At 50.4% G+C, this 14,646-nt stretch overlaps 1 protein-coding gene across 5 annotated transcripts in view; it reads right to left on the bottom strand.

Annotated features, from left to right (window-relative positions):
• The window catches only part of CABIN1 (calcineurin binding protein 1), a 155,634-nt gene that overhangs the window by 108,898 nt on the left and 32,090 nt on the right, over positions 1-14,646 (bottom strand). For all 5 annotated transcript variants that reach the window (XM_040443562.1, XM_040443564.1, XM_040443565.1 and 2 more), the window contains 8 exons: positions 12,566-12,702; positions 11,815-12,032; positions 10,212-10,290; positions 9,443-9,630; positions 8,466-8,618; positions 6,510-6,704; positions 2,440-2,682; positions 973-1,129 (listed from right to left, as the gene is read on the bottom strand). In XM_040443562.1, coding sequence (XP_040299496.1) covers positions 973-1,129; positions 2,440-2,682; positions 6,510-6,704; positions 8,466-8,618; positions 9,443-9,630; positions 10,212-10,290; positions 11,815-12,032; positions 12,566-12,702 — 1,370 coding nt within the window. The remainder of the gene's footprint in view (positions 1-972; positions 1,130-2,439; positions 2,683-6,509; positions 6,705-8,465; positions 8,619-9,442; positions 9,631-10,211; positions 10,291-11,814; positions 12,033-12,565; positions 12,703-14,646) is intronic.

A 14,646-nucleotide genomic window follows, 5' to 3' on the forward strand; every position in this document is an offset into this window, starting at 1 on the left:
GCTCAGGTCATGATCTCACAGTCCATGAGTTCAAGCCCCGTGTCAGGCTCTGTGCTGACAGCTCAGAACCTGAAGCCTACTTCGGATTCTGATTCTGTGTCTCCCTCTCTCTCTGCCCTGCCCCTGCTTGCACTGTCTCTCTCTCTCTCTCTCTCTCTCTCTCTCTCTCTCTCTCTCTTGCTCTCAAAAATAAATAATAAACATTAAAAAAAAATTTTTTTTAAAGAATGATGGGGTATCTTTGTTTAAAAGGTCATTTAGCTGTTATGGTTATTTCTTCAATTCACCACATTTCCTACCACTGCATTGACCTGGCTCAAGTGCCATCTCCATAAAGAGTCCTGGGCTCTCTCTCCAGCTTCTCATTCACAATTACTCATTTGTCACCCTCACGTGCCAGACACTGATTTGGCAAATGATAGCTTTATTATTTCATTTTGTCCTCAGAACAACCCTCTGAGATAGGTACCATTATTCCCAGCATATACGTGGGGAATAGAGGCTGAGAGGTTGTATGACTTGACCAAGGTCACGCAGCCAAGATGTGATAGTTGGGATTTGGACCTGTGCTCACTCCATACTACCCTCCAGCTGTACACATTGCTGCCCTGACTGGCTCACGCCAGCAGGGGCCAGGGGGCGTGGTGGTTAAGTGCGAAGGCTAGTGCATGGCTGCCCATCTCATAGGGCTATTTTGGGGATTAAAGGAGTTAGCAAGTTTGAGACTGCCTGGAGCAGTGTCCGTGCTCCTTGTAAGCACTCCCCATGCTGTCACTCTATTACCACCTGCACCAGACATGAAATACCACACACCCACTGCCTCTCGACCCCACTGTGCAATGAGCTCCCCGAAGAAGCCTCTGCTTCTGTCCAGGCCCCACACAAAATCCTACTGACTGAGCCCCGAGCCCACTCACAGCATCTGGATAGGACTGTCAGGGCCCACCTCCACCCAGAACCATTTCCTGCCACCTTCATCCGTTGGGTTCTGAAGCTGTTGCTGGTGACACAGGGAGTGGAAGGTGTCCTCTTCCTGCCAGATGATTCGATGCAGGATGATCCAGGGCAGCACTGAGGAGACATGGGGCTCCTTGGGCTCCTCTTGGACGGCCATGCTGCAGTCAATGACCTGGGAGAGGGAGAACAAGGGTGTCACAGTAGGGCCAGCTCTCCCTCCAACCCTGTGGGGTGACCCCTCAGGGCAGAGGCGGGGACATGACTAGAAAGCACTCCAGCACTCCAGTCATCAGAGTCCCAGGATACCCAACAACAGTGGTAAGCCCAGGCATCAGAGGAGCCCGCTCCGGCAGTCCTCCCTATGCCACATGCAGTTCCTGAGGCCCTCTGCACCTATTGTGTGCCAGGACCCATGCCAGACGTGAGGGTTACAGAGGTGAGCAGGGCACGGGGGAGGTGACAGCCTGGGGGGGAAGAGAACCACAGACAAGCCACTCAAGAGTTAAGAATCAGTATAGTCGCTGTAATTAAAGCAAATGAGGGCCACAGTGGGGTCACAGAGGAAGGGTAGGGACAGACAGAGGAGAACCTTGATGTTTCCAGGTGAGTGGTTGTGGTGGAACCAATACTGAAGAGGGCAGGAACTAGGGGTACAGGACAGGCATGCAGGCAGAGGCAGACAAGGAAGTAGATGGAAGTGGATGAGTGGAGAGGAGGCCGGGCAGGTTCAGACACCTTGGGTGATGGGCAACCAGGGGGAACATGAAGGGTTGAAGGGAGGGAGGAGCACACTGGTATTTCCATGTCAGAAAGGTGCCTCTGTGGCAGGGTGGTGGCTGCACCAGGAGTGTAGAGGGGCAGGGAGCACGCTCCCATAGTTCAAATAAGAGACTCTGCCTGGGTTAAGGCAGAGCGCTACAGATGCAGAGGAGAAACAAAGGATGCGGATGTTACGGACATGGATTTGGCAAGACCTGCGCTGATGGCCTGAAGAGCTGTTGTCCGGAAAGAGCCAAGGGTGGCTTCAGGAAAGTTTCCTGCTATGAAGCCCACCTGGACGATGCGGAGTACTGGGACCACCCCTTGGCTAGGAGAGCCAGGACAACGTGGGGTGGTGGAGAGCCCCGGCAGGGAGACAGAGGGCCTGGGTTTCAGCCCCAGCTCTACCTCCTGCTGACCACACACAGGTCAGGGCCTCCTGCTCTGAGCCCGCTTCTGTCACTCAGGGATGGGTGGTCTGGAAGAACCCTGTGATGCCAAGTGCTCAGTAAGCTGCAACCCCCAGACCCGACCAGTCCCAGGAAGGTGTGCGGCCAGTGCGCAGCCACCCACTACCTGAGGTGCCCGCTTCCTGCAGCCAGAGTAGCCAAGGCGCCCCTTTGGGGTCCCTAGCTTGCAGTGAAAGCCAGTGAGCTACGAAGGGGGAATTCCGAGAACCACACCTGCTGGTGCAGGGCAGCGCACGAAGGAGTGGGAGATTACCTGGATGAGGTTGTTGGTGAGCCGGGTGAGGCCAGTGGAGGACGATGATTCCTTCAGGATGCTGCCACTGCTGTCAGCCGAGAGTGCCTGCTCGATGCCCAGCAGTAGCTGGGTCACCGTGGCCACCCACTCTTCCTTGGCTGCGGACTCACTCGCATTCACCATCTGCTGGACGGCCTCGTGCAGAGCCACGTCGGAGCACTCAAAACACTGCCGGTGGTCCTTCAACCGGAGCAAGGAGTCCTGAGCACAGGGAGGGGCGAGGAGGAGGGCGTGCCGTGAGAGGACTGTGATGGCGCTCTCCACGCCTGGTCCTCAGGACTGAGGGGCAGTCCAAAAAAAGGGGAAGCGGAGGCCTTCCACGGGCCTTGAGGCATCTGTGAGGTCACATGGCGATCTACGTGCAATCACGGCATGGCGTGTGCCAGCCAGCGGGCTTTCAGAAAGGTGCTTGACCTCTGCACCTCAGTTGCCTCATTTATGAAGCTGGGACACAGAGGCCAGAGTGGGCAAACTGCCAAGGTGAGACTGAGTGACTCCACCACCTCTGTCAGCTCTCACCCCAAGCCACTGTGCCCCAGGCCACCCAGTCATGTGCTCATCCAGTGCCACAGCGCTCAGGGGTCTCAGCAGGGGAGGGGTCTCAGCAGACTGTCGGGGAGGGATTCTCTCTGCAGAAGAGGACCTGAACCAAGGTCACAGTAGAGGCAACTAGCCAGGCAGCACTGAGGTCATCGTTCTAAGAGTCCCCATCTCTGCCCCCCACAACAGGTACCCTCGTGGAAGAAGGTGACTGGGAGCATGAAATGAGCTGTTGTACCTAGCACACTCAGCACCGTGTCCTGGCACATGGAACTCTCAGAACACCACACTATTTTAAAATCCCCTCTTTGGGAGCCATCATCTTTTGTGAAGCTCCCTTTCCTTTTGCTCTAGAACATAACCCATTTAAGCACCTCAGTCTGAGCCGCTTTCATCATCATGCTGCTGTGTGAGGAAACTCGGTCTGGCTGTGAATTTGCAGATCTGGCAGGCGGCCTGTTAGACCAGCAGGAAGCACCTGCCAACCGGTGCCCCCTCAGGCTCTGACCTCGCTGCAGCTGAGGGCTGGCAACAGCTCCACGGGACACAGCTCTTTGAGGTAACACAGACAGGGGTGGGGCAGAAATGCCCAAAACCGCCTTTGGGATGTGCTGCAGTATCTGAACATAGATCAAAACCACCCCCAATTTAAAAGCCCTAATTGCCAGGAAAATGGGTCCTGTGTTTCTTTAGAGAAAGCCAGCACTCTTTAGCAGGAGGCCAGAGGTATGAAGGAGCCTATGGGGTGCAGACATGGAACCCAAAGGCTGACCCTTTCTGATCAAACACCAAACACGTGAGGGACAGGGGCTTATTTTGTAGCAGGATAAAGACTGTGGACCTGAAAGTGCAGCCAGCATTGCCATGAAAGTCAGGGACAAGACAAGGACCCATCAGCAGTGCTCTAATGTGACATAATGCCCAGGGCTCAAACTTAGAAAGAGCTAAAGAGCACAAGAATAACTGCCAACAAGTGAGGAGACCAAATTACCGTTGACTGTGGGCAATATGATCGTCCACCCGAAAACAGAAACTATCAGAAATAATGGGAATGAAGCACAGTGGCTAGATTTAAAATAAACATGCAAAAAACCAGTTGGGTTCCTATAAACCAGAAATGCACAGTTGGAAAACATAATGACCAAAAAAAGACCCTGCTCAAAATCGCAACCAAAAATATCAAGAACTTAGAATCAATTCAACCTGGAGAAACTACATGATTATAGCAAAGACCACAAAAGGCAGCTTCCCCAAATAGAGAGGGAGACCCATCATACTGCTAGAGGGGAGGATTCAGGCCCTCCCTCCCCTACATACACCGTATAAAAGCTAGATGAAGCACAATAAACATGAAACATTAACACCACTAGAAGAAAACAAAGGCAAACAGACTTTTAATCTATTTGTTGACATGCTTCTTGTCTGTCTCCCTTCTAAAATATAGGTTCTGTCAAGCGGGCCTTCTCCCCTGTCCAGTGCCAGACACGCTGTAGGAACTCAATCCATGTGTGTAGAATGAGTGGATAAATATTCTTCCAGTCTTGAAAAGGCTATCTAAGCATAATAAACAAAATCATAAATGTTTGCAAATATCAAAAGATTTGACAACACAAAATTCACAACTTTTAAAAAGGCCACAATATAAAAGCAAACTGGCATGGGGCGCCTGGGTGGCTCAGTTGGTTGAGCGTCCAACTCATAATTTCAGCTCAGGTCATGATCCCAGGGTTGTGGGATCAAGACCCGCATCGCACTCCATGCTGAGTATGGAGCCTGCTTAAGATTCTCTCCCCCGCCCCCCCCCCCCCCGCTCTGCCCCTCTCCCCTCTTGTGCTCACTCCCTCACTTTAAAATAAAAAAATAAATAATAAATAAATAAAAGGAGACTGGGAAAAAAATATTTCCAACATTTGATGAAAAAAAGATTAGTATCTTTAAAATATAAAAAGCACTCCAAATCAATAAGAAAACACACCCCCTCTGTAAGAAATTGAGGAAAAAACAAGAGTCACTTAATTCTCAAAAACCAGGTACTTCGACAGCACTTGGCCCAGGCCTTACCACAGCCCTCTCAGTACTGCTCAGTGCCCATCCAACCCAACAATGGAGCACCCCGCCACACCCAAGAGTTCTGGACGACAGGAGCAAGCCGACATCTGAATCACTGGGGCCTTCTTATCAGGCACACTGAGGGCTAGCCTCTCCCCCCTCCTTCTCCCCACCTAATGGCCTCCCTGGTACACCCAGACATCCCTCCCACATGCGGTCATGCTGGACACTCCTCCACTCCACCCCCCAAGCCTGCCATGGTAACTGAAGTCAGACAAATCTCATTCCCTGATCTCAGCATGAACCAGCCTGAGCCTACTCTGCCAGGAGCCAGAACCTCCCTTTCCTCCCTCCCAATGTCCCTCCCTCTCCCCCTCCTCCCTCCCTTCCTTCTTTCCTTCTCAGAATCAACTGTTTCCTCTCCTTTCACCACGATGGAGATGCCTCCATTTGCTCCTATAGTCATACCTCTTAACTATTTCCCAGTTCAAGAAAGTTAGTTGAAATGTCTCAAACAATATGAACAAAATGCCTGGGAGAAGATTGGGCTCTCTTTCCAAATTGGAGGGGAAGGACCCAATTAGATAATAAATATAACATGATTAGTGTGTGACCCATAGAGATGGGATGCCAGGCCACCCAACACCATTTAAGCACATCATGTTTATCACCTTCCAAGTTTATCATCCAACCCCATGCTTCCCAAAGATGGCAGCACTGATGACAGTCGGCACCCATACGGTGCTTGCTACATGCCAGGCATGGTGCCAACATACACTAACTTGTATAAACCCTACAGCAGGTCTCTGAGGGATGAACGATGATCATCTCCATTCTAGAGATGAAGAACCAAGGCACAGAGAGACTGAGAAACTGCCCGGTGCCCAGCAGATCCTGATGCCCAGCAAGCTCTCAGTAAGAGTTTATCTCCTAAAGAAGAAAGGCATGGAGGGAGCCGAGAGGGTGCATGGCTTCAAAACACCACTGTGGTGTTCTTTTTCCTCAAGCACATGATTGTACATGGGTATTTATTTGATCTTGATTACATCGTAGAGTTTGTCCATTTTAACAACTACTCAAAGCTCAATTTCAAAGGTAATATAGAAAGACAGGCAGATGAACAAATGGGTGAATAGGTGGGTGACATCCTGACTTTTCTGCCTTCCTCCTCTGCCAGGCAGACGTTCTGATTCAAGTGTGGGCTCATTTTGAGCCACACAGAACCCTGGAACCTGCACTCCTAGGTTCCAGCTTTCTGCCAGTCTTGACCGTTATCTTCTAACTAGCATCTTCCTAGATGCCAGTTAGCAGTTTTTACTCCTACTATTTTCTTCTAGATGCGTGTTCTTGAAAGCCACCTCAAAGCCTTCAGAGAATAAACTCACAACCAAGCAAAGAAGGTATGAGGTCAGAGTGAGGGGAACTGTGGGCACACACACCTGCAGCAGCAGCAGCTGGGCTGGTCTCTCTGGAATGGAAGTCATAAACTCCAGGTGTTTGGCTCGGTCAAATCCACTGGTACACAAGGTTGGGCGGAGCAGATGCACAACGGCTTTGTAGTCACCAGCCTCGTACAGCCGCTGAATCTCCTCCAGGGACTGGCACCGCTCCAGCGACTTCAGGTTCTTATCAATCTGGAAAAGGCCCAGAATGCTGCCCGATGACAAACCTCTCACACTCTCTGAATCTGGCCAATGTCTGCATTTACCAGACCCAGATGAGGAGTACAAAAGTAGACTCCCCGTCAGTACATCAGCATTTATATAAAACAAATGCTTTACAAAAAGTACTTCTAGGGGCGCCTGGGTGGCACAGTCGGTTAAGCGTCCGACTTCAGCCAGGTCACGATCTCGCGGTCCGTGAGTTCGAGCCCCGCGTCGGGCTCTGGGCTGATGGCTCAGAGCCTGGAGCCTGTTTCTGATTCTGTGTCTCCCTCTCTCTCTGCCCCTCCCCCGTTCATGCTCTGTCTCTCTCTGTCCCAAAAAAATAAATAAACGTTAAAAAAAAAAAAAATTAAATTAAAAAAAATTTAAAAAAAGTACTTCTACAGGGGCACCTGGGTGGCTCAGTCGGTTAAGTGTCCGACTTCAGCTTGGGTCATGATCTCACGGTTCGTGAGTTCAAGCCCTGCGTCACACTCTGTGCTGACAGCTTGGCCCCTAGAGCCTGCTTTGGATTCTGTGTCTCCCTCTCTCTCTGACCCTCCCCTACTCGCGCTCTGTCTCTCTGTTGCTCTCAAAAATAAACATTAAAACAAAAAAAATTTTTAAAGTACTTCTATTAAGGTCAAAGCATTCAATTCTTTAAAAAAGAAACCTAGGGGGGCGCCTGGGTGGGCTCAGTCAGTTGAGCGTCTGACTTCGGCTCAGGTCATGATCTCACAGCTTGTGAGTTCAAGCCTCGCATTGGGCTCTGTGCTGACAGCTCGGAGCCTGGAGCCTGCTTTGGATTCTGTGTCTCCCTCTCTTTCTCTCTCTCTCTCTCTCTCTCTGCCCCTTCCCTGCTCACACTCTGTCTCTCTCTCTTTCTCTCTCTCTCTCAAAAAATAAACATTTAAAAAAATTTTTAAAGAAAAATAAATAAATAAAAAAGAAACATAGCAGAGGCTCCTGGGTGGCTCAGTTGGTTAAGCATCTGACTCTTGGTTTGGGCTCAATCAGGTCATGATTTCACAGTTCATGACTACAAGCCCCGCGTCAAGCTTTGCGCTGACAGTGTGGACCCTGCTTCAGATTCTCTCTCTCCCTCTCTCTCTGCTCCTCCCTTGCTTGCTCTCTCTCTCAAAAATAAATAAGTAAACTTAAAAAAAATTGCAAAACATGGGGTGCCTGGCTGGTGCAGTCAGAGGAGCATGTGACTCTTGATCTCAGGGTCATGAGTTCAAGCCCCATGTTGGGTATAGAGATTACTTAAATAAATACACTTAAAAAAAACTCTGCAAGACTCTGAAGGCCACTTTGAGCTGATGTGGACATGTCGCAGCCATGGAACTGTGCTGAGGATTGAGGCTGCACAGTGATAACAGGATCAGAACCCAGCACAGTCTAGCATACATGGCTCTGCTGACCCAGCCCCACAGCCAGACCAGCACCAGTCTGCAGTTTCCCTCTAATTCCTCTGGGGTTGCTGCAACACACAGCCCAGGGAGCTGAGCAATGATCACTCCAGGTCTTGCTGGTGAATGCCTCCTTGCCCCCTGCCACCTGGAAAACCTTTCTCTCCCTTTCCCAGTGCACTAGACTGCCTCTCCCAGGCCCCTTCACCCTCTCCTGGGAGGAAGGAGCCCTGTTCAGCACGTGGGCTGCTCTCCTGCTCCACAGGGACATGGAATAAATAAATCATTGACAAGAATAAATCTCTGGCCAAGAAAACACCATTAAACAACTCCCACTCACCTCCTCCAGGGAAACGACAGAGTCATTGTAGAGGTTGGGCAGGCGGATGACGAGGTCTCTTTGCTCAATCCCTGCCTCAGCCTGGATGGCAGTGGAGCTCTGGAGCATTTCTGTGCAGATGTCATAGTTCTCCAGGGCCTGCTCCATGTCTCCCTGGTCAAAGGAAAAGCAGTCAAGGGACAGGGGCAGAAAGAGGGAAACTCACTGTGCCGTGCCAGGTACCTTACCTTCCTGATCCCACTAGACTGTAGGCACCACGAGGGCAGCTTTGTCCAATTACTGCTATACCGTCTTAAAAGGGGCCTGGCACACAGCCAGGGCTCAACAAATATTTGTTGGATGAATGAACAAATGAATGAATAATTCATACCACAATTCTAAGGAAAGGTATCATTAACTCCCATGGTGCAGATGAGAACACTGAGGACACTTGAAGAAGGATGAGTGTCTTGTTCAAGATCATGAACAGATAAATGGCAGAGCCAGGATTAGAACCTAAGCTTATCTAATTCCAGAACCAACTATGACAATCTTATTCATTCTACCACAGTGTACTGGGTACCACCAGGTATATCCTGGCCATCCAGACCAGGCTCTGAGGAGAAGCCTTCTGAGAATTCACACAAGACAGGTGGTTTCCCCTTCTAGAAAGCTCTGCATCCATTTGTGCATTCATTCAGGCTCTCTCAGGAAAACACAGGCAAAGGGTTCAAGACCGCAAGGCAATCCTGAGTGAGGGGGTTTACAGGGGGCACAGGAGATTCCTTCCAGAGCTCTGTGGTCGTGCTCATATGCTGTACAGACTGGGGGCCATGCTGGGGTATCTGCGATCTGAAAATTCCCCACGTCCCACTTCCTCACTCTGAGCCCAGTGTCAGGCAGGTGCTGCATGTGCACATACACATGAATCCTCAACACCATGTCTAGCTCTCCTCCCTCCCTGTTGGGTGCCAGGGAATGCCAACTGCAGAACCAACCTGCAATGCCAGGAACCGAGCCTTCAACCAATAAACACGGACCACAAACTCCAGCCAGCCATCCTCAAACAGGTCCCGCTGGGATGAGGCAAATGATAGCTGCAGGAGGTCACCCAGGAAGTGGGTTCCTGGGAAATCAGGCCCAAACCTGCCATTCACCACACCAGCGGGGCAGCTCCGAGGAGACACTGAAAACCATTCAGGCCAGAACAAGTCAGCTTCATGTGTACGGTCCAAACACCCTTCTCCTCCCTAGAGGTTGCCCTCAGCTCTCGCCATACTTGCTTTAGTGTCTTGGAGTGCCCTGAGCCCCTTGGAGCCTTACAGCCTCTCAAGTGGCAAGGATCAGAGAAGTCAGAGAATCAGAGAGATGCAGAGACTCCAAGGGCCCTCATTTTACATATTGAACTTTGTTCACTGGGTAGTGGTTTAAAAGTCAGAATGACCCACATCATCCAGGAAAATTATTGGGACACATATTATCAAGTGATAACCTGATAAATCTGATCCTATTTTCTTTAATCCTGAATAGAAAAAAGCAGGCAGGTGACTTCCTCTGGGAGCTCAGCTACTGCTAACTATTTCTTGAGTGTCCATAGGGGTTTCTCTGGGACTCTGGATTTTCCCTGGCCCAACAAGCCAACCCAGGAAATGTGCCCACTGAAAACTAAGTCTGAATTCCATGACTCAGCTTCCCCACTCCCATTACCTCCTGGTTGCTGAGGGTTCAGAAAATTACTCCTACCACAGAACACAGAATGCCTCCTACCTGCAGAGCTTCTGCCCTTGGTCAGCAGCCACTGGTCCAGCTGGAGCTCCATGCAGGACAGAGACATCAGCATCATATCCTGCAGGAGAGGTACCAGAAGATCAGGAATGGAGTTACAGAGTTATTAAACAGTGATGGATGGGATGAAATGAAACTAAAATTTACTTTGATAAATTGATAAAGTAAACCTACTTTCCTTTTATAATCAGTGGCTACTTGCCAGGACATAAAAAGAGGCATATGGATCCTCCTTGGAAGGAGCTAGAGATCTGCCTTCAGTCCTAAGGGACTGCCCAATGGAAGAGGCATCTCTGTCACCTACCAGGCCAGATGTTGCATCCATACTACAGCACTTAAGCCTTAAAAGTGGCTGGGTCAAGGGGCACGTGGATGGCTCAGTCGGTTAAGCATCTGACTTAGGCTCAGGTCATGACCTCATGGTTCGTGGGTTTGAGCCCTACATTGGGCTCTGTGCTGACAGCTCAGAGCCTGGAGCCTCCTTCAGATTTTGTGTCTCCCTCTCTCTCTGATCCCTCCCCTAGTCGTGCTCTCTTTCTCTCTCAAAAATAAAAAATAAATATTAAAAAAAAATTTTTTTTTAAAGTGACTGGGTCAGGCCAGAGTACATAAGGAAGCTGAGGTCCGGAGATAAGGAGGCACCTGCCAAGCAGGCACAGCAGAGAAATAATCAACCTGGTTTGTCAGGAAACCAAAGCCTCACCTCCTTCAGCCACTCCAAACTGCCCCTGGGGGAACAGACTTAATGAGCAGCAGCTGCCAGGATACAGTCCCTGAGCTGTCCCAGTACCTCCACACTGCCCTAAGGACCTGTCAACCCCGAGCTCCTCCACTTTCTGTGTCCCCAGCCAGAAAGACCACCCCGATGGGCCCTAAAGCTCCCAGTACACCCCTCCCGGCACCCAGCCTTCCTCCTATAACAGGAGAAGGGCACCAGAGCATCCAGTATTCCCTTGAGCCTCAGGAAGCACCGAGTGGAGGAGCCTGGAGTGCAGAGTGCAGTCAGCTGGTAGGCTGGGCACGGGTTAGCCCCCTACCACCAATGGCCCCCACCACTTCCCTAAGCAACCTATTTAGCCTCTGCATTTCTATTTTCTCACCTGCTAAACAAAACGCTAACAGTCCCTGGCACCTGGAACACAGCCAAACGTTCCACTTCTGCCCACTCTCTCCACTGGCTCCCCTCCATCTCCACCACTCCACCACCAGCCCTGGTACCTGAGCCAGACCTAGAAGCACCCTCTCCCTGACCATCTCATTCCCTCACCTCCACCTGCAGCTCATCCTGTCAGCTCTACCTACAGAACCCTCCACCCCAGTGCCACCACAGTCACTCACCTGGCAACAGCCTTCTAATGGCCCTGTGCCCACTCTCAGCCCCACGTACAGCCTCCACTCAGCCTCCAGGGATCTCTCTAGACACAAACCAGGTCCCATGACTCTCCAGGGGCCCAGGTCCCAGTCCCAGGCCCACAAATGGAGGTAGCTCAACATGACAGTAACTCCATACCCACGGAAGGTCCCTGTGCCCATCCCCTGGTCCCAGTCTGACAATAGCCCTCAAGAGGCCCCTGGCCCACCTGACCTTGATGTGCTTGTTGCTGCAGTCCCTCAGCAGTGGGTTGGGCAGGCTGGTGCTGTGCCTCCTCCAGCTGTGATAGATGCTGAGCACAACCTCCGCCAGGCCCGGCGGCCACCTCAGCAGGAACTTATGGCCCATGCCCTTCAGGTAGCGCATCATCAGCTCCAGAATGCCCCCATTGGTCAGGTTTTCCAGTAGGAATGCATGCACATCCTGCTTCTCTGCCAGGGAGGGAGAAACAACTGACTTGAATGAAGGACCTTCTATGCCAGGGTCTCCCATTTTCTTTGGGAGATGAGAGGCAGGGGCGGGGCAGGGTAGGGGCAGAGGCAGAGAGCACCTATGTCCTCCTACACAGTGGTGCTGAGGCCAGGCTGCTGGGCCCCAATCCTGGCTCAAGCCCTCACCAGGTATGAGCAAGCTTCTCTGAACCTCCAGGCCTCAGATAGGTATTGAAGGGCCAACCTCCATGCGCTACCTTACAACATGCACTCAACAGTTGTGTCATGTGCATTTGACTTGCAAGGCCATACCCCTGGCTTCAGCCTGAAGCACGTGTCCTTCAGGGAACACAGTCAAGTACGAGCCCAGACATTTCAGCAGACCTCCCAGCTGACCACGGAGCTCAGGCGCAAGACAAATCAAGGCAAACCCTTGACCATACTTTATCCCAGAACCATTTTCCCAGTACAAAACCTAAGCAGGCTATACAGAATAATGAGAGAAGAATTCCCACAAGTTACTCAATTCTTACCAGACTCCATGAACGTAGCTGAGTCGAACGACAGTCTATGAGGTCCAATGTTCGGGAAGCTTTGCAGTTTGGCTTCTGACTGGACTTCATAGGTATTAAAGGGATCATCTTCTTCCTCCGGGTCCAGCTTTCTTAGCCTGCATGGAACACACCAAAATCGCAAAAGTGATACCACACCACACATTCTGAAACAAGCACGCGAATTCTTCCAAAGAGAGAAACTAAAACTGAGCAAGAGGGAAGATGCTAATGAGCGAGTGGCGGGATCCAAAATCCAGGCCTCTGGGAGGCTCTGCCTCTTTCTAGGCCTTTGTGAGCTGGTATCTAGTCTATACCCTCACTCATTCATTCATCCCACCAATAGGATGTGTTGATCCCTGATCAACTGGTGACCAGGCATGTGCCAGACACTGAAATTCAGCTGTTAGTGTGGCAAAACCTGCCCACAGTAAACTTGCCTTCTGATGGGAGAGACAGAAAATATACAGAAACACAAAGACAAAGAGCCCACATGAGGACCAACCACCAGAGAGTGCTTAAGACAGAGTCACAGGGGACCTCCTTTAGAGAGCTGAGTCAGGATGATCTCTCAGAGGGGGTAATGTCTATGTGGACAATGGAAGAGAAGGGACTGGCTGTGCAAAGCAGCAGGACAGATACAGAGGCACAGGCCAGAATAACACCAGGTGTACATTCTAAGACCTGTACACCTGGTCTAAGCTGGAGCCCAGCTAGCAAGGATAAAGTGGGTGAGTGGCATATGAGGGCACAGAAGATCCTTCTGAGCTTGGTCCCTCAATGGCTCCTCACAAAGCCGTGGGCCTGGGGAGGACCATTCTTTCAGCACCTCCCAACGACCACATTTTGGCCTTCCTTGTAGCTTCCCCTCAACCAAACAACCCTGAAGCATAAACACATAAAATAGGGCACTTTTCAATCACTTCATTCATTCATTGCACACACACCCCCATAGTGGCTACTGCAGGTGAATTGTCATGTTGTTCTTGCCTGACCATTTGAAGAAGCAGACATGGAAACCTACAATCAAAATAAAGATAAAGAGGGGCGCCTGGGTGGCTCAATCGGTTAAGCGGCCGACTTCACCTCAGGTCATGATCTCACGGTCCGTGAGTTCGAGCCCTGCGTCGGGCTCTGTGCTGACAGCTCAGAGCCTGGAGCCTGTTTCAGATTCTGTGTCTCCCTCTCTCTGACCCTACCCCGTTCATGCTCTGTCTCTCTCTGTCCCAAAAATAAATAAACGTTAAAAAAAAATTTTTTTTTAATAAATAAATAAATAAATAAATAAAGATAAAGAAGCCACAAACCATTCCACATAGGAATGGCGCAAGAATGGAGGGCAAGAATGGCACATGGCTGGCTCAGTGGGTAGAGCATGCGATACTTGATCTCAGGGTTGTAAGTTTGAGCCCCACGTTGGGTGTAGGGATTACTTTTAAAAAACTTTAATGTTTATTTATTTTTGAGAGAGAGGGCAAGCACAAGCGGGAGATGGGCAGAGACAGAGATACAGAGGAGACACAGAATCCAAAGCAGGCTCCAGGCTCTGTCAGCCTACAGTCCGACACAAGGCTCAACCCCACGAACCGTGAGATCACAACCTGAGCCGAAGTTGGATGCTTAAATAACTGAGCCACTCAGATACCCATAAAAAAATTTTTTTAATGTAAAAAAAAAAAAAAAAAAAAAGGCAAGACCCCTTCAGCAGGGCTGAGGGGAAGATGGGGAAATGGGTCACTCAGACCTCTTGATATCATCAGCCACAGCCCCAACCTGCAGCTGTCCTGAAGGGAGACCTGCTCCTGGCCCTAACCCTGAAGAGGAATTTATCAGAGACCACTGATCACATCCTCTACTTAGAGAGAACAACCCTGATTTCCAAGCACTTTACTTCCACCTCCAAAAGAAAGACAACAAATGAAGAAAATGGGAATCTTGCTATAAAATGGATTCACAATCCATCTAAAGCTTTTGGCTCCTCCTTCTGCACTTGGCTATTGTCACCCGTGAAAAGAAACTGGCATAGGCCAAATCACCAGCTGAGGACTCCTGGTTAAAGATGC

The sequence above is a fragment of the Herpailurus yagouaroundi genome, unplaced genomic scaffold (genome assembly GCF_014898765.1).
Source record: "Herpailurus yagouaroundi ecotype Mexico unplaced genomic scaffold, PumYag 191, whole genome shotgun sequence".
NCBI classification, from domain to species: Eukaryota; Metazoa; Chordata; class Mammalia; order Carnivora; family Felidae; genus Herpailurus; species Herpailurus yagouaroundi.